Source organism: Phalaenopsis equestris, unplaced genomic scaffold (assembly GCF_001263595.1).
Source record: "Phalaenopsis equestris unplaced genomic scaffold, ASM126359v1 Scaffold000114, whole genome shotgun sequence".
NCBI lineage: Eukaryota > Viridiplantae > Streptophyta > Magnoliopsida > Asparagales > Orchidaceae > Phalaenopsis > Phalaenopsis equestris.
In genome coordinates, this window is record NW_018164556.1 from 1,171,893 (window position 1) to 1,178,829 (window position 6,937).

The 6,937-nt window shown below is 37.0% G+C and overlaps 1 protein-coding gene across 2 annotated transcripts in view; it reads right to left on the reverse strand.

Moving 5' to 3' along the window:
• Positions 1-491: 491 nt before the first annotated feature.
• LOC110020975 (uncharacterized AAA domain-containing protein C16E9.10c) overlaps positions 492-6,937 on the reverse strand; it is a 28,615-nt gene continuing 22,169 nt past the window's right edge. For both annotated transcript variants that reach the window (XM_020719284.1, XM_020719283.1), the window contains exons 9-17: positions 5,387-5,460; positions 4,766-5,262; positions 4,600-4,687; positions 4,353-4,487; positions 2,532-3,097; positions 2,316-2,454; positions 2,162-2,230; positions 1,655-1,771; positions 492-998 (exon numbers count right to left, since the gene is read on the reverse strand). In XM_020719284.1, the coding sequence (XP_020574943.1) occupies positions 885-998; positions 1,655-1,771; positions 2,162-2,230; positions 2,316-2,454; positions 2,532-3,097; positions 4,353-4,487; positions 4,600-4,687; positions 4,766-5,262; positions 5,387-5,460 (1,799 nt within the window). In that variant the 3' untranslated portion in view covers positions 492-884. The remainder of the gene's footprint in view (positions 999-1,654; positions 1,772-2,161; positions 2,231-2,315; positions 2,455-2,531; positions 3,098-4,352; positions 4,488-4,599; positions 4,688-4,765; positions 5,263-5,386; positions 5,461-6,937) is intronic.

Here is a 6,937-nt window from a genome sequence, read left to right on the forward strand (position 1 = left end):
AGCGTATTCCAACCGCGAGCTATTTCAACCGAGCCGAACATGAGCCAAGCCTAAGCTCGCTCAAGCTCGGCTCGTTTACAGCCCTACCTTCAAGAGCTGATGCTCAAATTGTTAGCCACATTAGGCGTGGTTGGAGGCTCGTATAATAGCCTCTGATTATTCATTTTTGAAATATATATAAATATATATATTCTTATCCAAATTATTAATATATAAAAATTTTACTGGTACATTTAAGAAATATCTTCAATTATCCTCTGAATGTCATAAACAGCCATGAATTTAATTTCACACATTTAAATATAATCATGTCATTGTATCATCCAAACCATTTCAGATACTACAAACGCAAAAAATGAACAAATCATTAACATATTAGCTTTTTCATCTTTATATTAACTTAGCACAACATAGTAACTATACAACATAACCGAATTAATATGCAAAAAAATTACATTAACAGAATAGTTATAGTACAACATAACCAAATGAATCGCATGCAATATGACTTAGTATTTAAAGTCTGAATCTTAAACTTTTACTCGCAAAACACAAGTGCTAAAACAAATCACAGCACTCCCCTATCTTTACATTCAAAGCACCAGCCCCCCAAACACAATCAAACAAACATAAAATGAAATATATTATATCCAGCCCTCGTAGAGAAATGCCTGAATTGTTCTCTCTCTCTCCTACAGCACTGAACATTCCTACTCTCTATTTCCTAGCTTCTACATCCATTCCCCCAGTTCTCATATATCAAGGATGTACCAAGCATCAACTGGTCATTCATAAAGCTTTTCGCTTAATTTTCGTCGGCCAGTCATCTTCCAGAAGGCATAATTTTACATGTATGCGGCTTCGTCATATTTATGTGCATGGTTTTAAAGGAAATAAGTGAGCTGTTGCTTTTTCCTGGAGCCTCCTTCCCCATATAAATCATTCCACTGCTTCAGCTCAGCCATTATCGATCCTTCGGCAGAAAAACTGGGAGCAACCTGCATCACGAACATGTTTAGCAATGTCATACAGACTTGTTTCATTAGCTTCTGGGTCTCATCAAGATGGGTATCTACTTTTCTCCAAATTTTGAATAATAAAACTAATAATAATAATAATATACTTCAACACAAAAACACTTCACAGTTCAAAAAAAGATGTAACGGTCTGCTTTCTGAAATACTTTTGCTTTATATTGAGGATTTGCTTATATCAACTTGTAGATGGACTGCACAGTGTTAATTTTAACATGTCCTTACACAAGTTGTGAAGACGAATGCAAATGTATTAGTAACCCATTGTTTAGACCCAAATGCCAAGAATGAAAATGTGATCATATGTGTAGGTTAGCCAATGTCATATGCTTTCCCACAAATAAATCAAGTCAACATATTTTCTTCATGATTAAGAACAGCATTGTTCAGAAAATTAAACTATCTTCATGTGGATTTCTATAAAAAAGACAAAACGATTGAAGCTCTCAAATTATCATTTTCCATATGCACACACTTCCAGAATTAGAGGACAGCAATATGGAGTCGAATTAGGTTTCTTATGGTTATGGAACACCAAATATGCATTTGACCTACAGATTGATCAAAAGTCGCATTGTAAAACAGATCAAACACGTTCCAAAAAATTGGTTCATACTAACTTGATTCTTTGCCTGCTTCATATCTTCCATGTTTAAGGGCCTCAGGATGATTGGTGTTTCATCATCTTCTTCCTCATTATCAGAATTCTCTGCTCTCTCAGCATGTTTCTTTCTTTCCTGAAAATTAAAAGGGACATTTTGTTTAAGAAGCGTTAAATTCATAGATTTCATAAATCAGGTTATAAAAGTAGGTGTGTAAGAAAAATAAAGTGTAGCTAATCCCGAAAGAAATAGTTTTATGCAAACATAACTGAAAGAATGATAAATAAAAAGATTAAACTACAAATAACTCCTGTTAAGTAACAATAGAAAATTTGATCTATTAGATATTAAACATTTCATCTTGATTTTAATTAGTTCGCAGATTAATTTTGAATCAATAAGGCAACTAATAAATCAGCAGCTTTTGAGAAAAGAACATAGCGTTTTGCCAACTTGGTGTTCCCTTTTTAGCACTACCAACTCTCAACTTAGCAAACGGCACCAGTTAGTGATAACAGTCATTACCAATTCTATCTGCCTTTCTTGCTTAATTAGCTCCCGAACGGGACGATAGGCCGCTGCAGTGCATAGATTCTGCTCAGAAATTCCTTGGGTTAGTGATAACTATCAGAAAACATATACCATCTAGTAAAATATAAGCCGTATGAAAAATACAAACCTTAAGATCACTACCACTATAACCGTCCGTCATTGCTGCAAGCTCCTTATATTCAAGCCCCTCATCAACCTTCTCTTTTGAAAGAAGTGATTTCAAAATCAGTTCTCTACTCTCCGCGGATGGCAGGCCGACCATTATTCTGCACATAATACATAAACATTAAAGATATGTTCGAAAGAGAGATCATGTACAAATACCACATAAAACGAAACAAACCTGCGTTCAAACCTCCTAATTATTGCTTCATCAAGATCAAATGGTCTGTTTGTTGCTCCAAGAACTAGGATTCTCTCCCCCGGTTTTGTCAAGAGCCCATCCCAATGAGTCATGAACTCATTCTTAATCTTCCGCATCGCATCGTGCTCGCCAACCCTCATTCTTTGCCCAAGCAAGCTATCAACCTCGTCCACAAAGATAATAGTGGGTGAAACCTTCGCAGCGAGCGTGAACAATGCCCTGACATTTTTCTCATCTTCACCAAACCATTTTGATGTGATAGTAGACATTGATACGTTTATGAAACTTGCTCCAGCTTCATTTGCAATGGCCTTTGCCAGCATAGTTTTCCCAGTTCCAGGTGGACCGAAAAGCAGTATTCCTCTACAAGGCTTGAGAAGGCCTCTGAATAGGTCTGGTCTCCGAAGGGGGAGCATGACGAGCTCCTGAAGAGACTCTTTTATATCATCCAAAGCACCTATATCTTCAAATTTTACTCCAATTTCACTTGATGGGATCACTTCAGGTCTGATGCGCTTCTCAAATTCATTGTCCGGAGGAACTTCCTATATAAACAAGAAACTCATTTCTTTCCTTCGAGAATTCCATAACAAAAGCATCCTAAATCCAATATTTTGTGAAATATATAGCTCTGTTGTTTGTTAAGCTACTGTGCTATTGGCATCCTACTTTATAACAAACAACACAGCATCAACTAGATGCATGCTAAAAAATCTAACAATTAAACAAGCACTATTGTTAGAAATGAAAATAAAAATTGCGTTAAATGCAATGCAAGTGGATCTAGAACAGGAGAAAACATTACTTTGGGCCAACCAGAAGCCCGGATAACAGTCTGAATGAGACCACGCCGCCGTATATTGCACGGCAGTCCACAAATACTGAAAATAGGAGGAGGAAAAAAAAAGAGCAAACCAATTGGGCGCTTCTATTAGACGATTTGGTTAGTGTAATGCTTGATTCCTGATTTTAGATCATGTGGGAGAGGAGACGGGCGAGCTGGACTTGACTTGGAGTTGTGAAAGACGAAGTGGGAGAGCAGGTTTTGCCTGAGGGAGACGAGCGCTGGGTCGAGCGGGATTCGGTCGCTTGAGTTAAAAGCGTCGTCTAAGTCCTGTGCGAACAGGAGAGAGGGAAGATCGGGCTTTGGCTGCTGTATGCGAAAAACGAAAGGGGAGCAGCCGAGAATGGTTGGGTTTTTGCGGGCTTCTGGCGCGAGTGAGGTGGAGTGAACAGTGAGGGAGACTGGCATGCCTTTTGCTGGCAAACAGGCAATGATCGAGGGTATTCTAAGTGCTAGCTTGGCTTGATACGAAGCCTTGTTGTGCGGTCCGGCCAAAGGAGAAACAAGAGATGAGAGAGTTGCTGTACGATGAACGTGCGTGCACAGCAGGAAGGAGATCGGGAGTGTAGTGGCGTCAGCACCGGTGGAGGAGAACGAAGAGAGGTCTGGAGTTCGGCTTCTGTGTATGGGAGAGAGGTGTTTCTCGGTTTGACTATGAGTTGCGCCGAATCGGAGAGGGAAACGGAGCCGAGAGCTGGGACGACGCGTGCATTAGTGGAGAACTAGGAGTAAATAAAATTTAATGAGGAGGGGTTGGGAGAAAAAGAGTACGCCGAAGATGTAGAGAATATGTGAAAAATTTTTTTGGAAGTGGTTACCAGTTCATGCAAGCACTCCAAGGAAATAAGGAAACATAGAGCCAAACCAATGCAGATGGGATAAGGCCAATGATGTTGATACTGCTAAAGACAATGATGAAGATGTCAAAGATGTCAAAGATGTCAAAGATAACTTACAGGTGCTTTATTTGATGATCCCACCTCATTCTTAGCAGCTACACCTGGCTTCTCTGATTCATTTTTATTTTCAGAAGTCGAGCCTTCAGTTTTCGTCTCAGGCTTTTTCGTGGCCTCAATTTCTACATTATCCTCCTAAATAATAACATAAAATTAAGTTCATATTTTCCCAAGAAAGTAAGAAACTCTATTGTGCATCTATATTTTTTAAAATGTGACAAAATACAGCAAAAACATGCACACACACCTTTGCAACATCAGTATTGGCCTCAAGTTTTAGGGAATCTTTATCACCAAGCTTGTTCTCCTGAAATATACTTAGTACATGGGACAAACTGTTTTAAGGAAAAAAATTAGTCAAGGGAATAAAGACAATAAAAAATAATGAAGTAAATCTGCAATAACTGACCAACCTTTTTAATGAAATAACTAGTTTTCCGTTTCTGTACTCAGGATCCTTGTTATGCATCAAATGATAAGAGACAGCAGATACTAGAATTTCTTCTATATAATTGCTTATAATTGTTGCATCTGCTTGGCATATTGAACCCAAGTCATTACAGTCTAAATCATTGGAGGCAAGCACCTCCATAATGTGGTTTTTGTTATCCTGAGACTGCATTATTTTTGTGTCTTCTTCCAATTGTGATTTCCAACTTACAAGATGACTTTCATCTTGTGGAGGCTTAATCTCTATGTTATACGGAAACAAAATACTTAGTCTCTCATCCACCTCTCCATAATCGCCATCAGATTCAATGATCCTTGAACCAAGTATCAACACAGATCCGGAAAATCTATTCAACATTTTTTGGAACATAGAATGTATCCTTTTGGATCTCAAGACTAGGTTCTCAACATCCCTTATGTAGAGGATAACGGGATTATTTTTTGAAACTGAGACGAGAATCTGTATATAACTGCCAAGATCACCATCTTTTCTCAAACAAATAAAGAATAAATGCTTTTCAAAAAAATAAACAGAGGAATTTCTATAACAAGAGAGGAAAAATGGCAAACAAAATTCTTTGTACCTTGTAAAGTGCTTCTATAAGCAGCTTCTCATCAAAATTCAAGTTTCCACTGCGCTTCAGAGGGACGATAGGAGCTAGATTGATAATAATCATGAAAATAAGAGGAAGAAGACAATAATATATATTTATTACCACCACATAGTCATACTTAATGTAATGCATATAAAATAAGACAAGGAATTAATATGACTTTACAGTAATATAATAAAGTAAATATACAACATAATGTTTGGGATATGTTGTAGCAACAACAACAAATGGTTAGGCATAGCATACTAATGATGTGAAAAAATGTAATAATTGTTTCATAGTAGTTTGCTTAGGTGAGGCATATTTTCTTATTGTAGTAGGTCCTCAAAGATTTTTTTGAAAATTCTGTGTGGGCTGCAAAATTTTGCCGCCCGGGTCTCCCTCAAAAAATAAAGGATGAGATGATAAAGTTTACCTCCATGTTTCATGTAAAATTTTTTTGAAAATTCTGTGTGGGCTGCAAAATTTTGACGCCCTGGTCTACCTCAAAAAATAAATGATGAGATGATAAAGTTTACCGCCATGTTTCATGTAAAGTTTTCAAAAGGCAGATAAGACACTACCCATAAATGTGCCCTCATTTGTGAGGACTTTAAGATTTGGGATTCGAGATTTCCTATAAGCACAAGCCCTAATGGTTAATTACCCTCAATAATCGCAGAGCACATTCAATAAAGGTTAATAATTAGGTGCTAAGTATTCTAATACGATGTAAAATTACATTATTTCTTAACTTGAATTATTATTTTCTTTCATAATTATCATAATTTTATGCTTGTAGAAAGCTCTTTGTGGTATTTTGCACGTAATAAAGGTCTAGCGTACTTTACGGAGCTAATACACAAAGCAAGGTAAGGAGTTGAACTGGCATAACCATGCCAAAATGTTGTGTAATTATACTGTGCTTATTGTCGGTCTCCCTTAGCTATGCTAGCTTACAGAGTGGCCACGCCAGCTGTGGTGTGGTTGCGCTAGGTCTACGTCGCGGCCTACCCAAGTTTAATTTGGAAAAAATTTTCATGGTGATTTTGGCAATAACTATATAAGGAGATTCTAAGGGATAATTAAGAGACTCTTGGAAAATGTGGAGATTGTTTCTCTTTAGGTTTTAGTAGAGTATTTGTCAACCTTAGGGTTTTCTCCAATAGTTCTCTTTGGGGAAGATTTCTAGGGTTGTTTCTTGTGAGTGTGGAGAGGTTGTGAGGAGAGATTGAGTGCAATTGTATGAGGGAGATCTACAAAATGCTTGTATTGAATGAAGATGATCATAGTGTATTGAAAGGATTGATTGGCTCGGTTTTGAATTTTATGTTGCTTGCATTGTTTTCCTTTTTATGCCCACAATAACAATTTTTTTGTCTTTTTTTCTCATGCATTGTAGTTAATCTCATTTTCATACTTCTGTGATGTAAAACATGTAATTTTTATTCTATGGATTACGTTCCCTATATACCTTTTTTATACTTGGATTTTATATGATTATGTGTTAACTTTTTTATCTTAATTTACTTCAAATTTGAC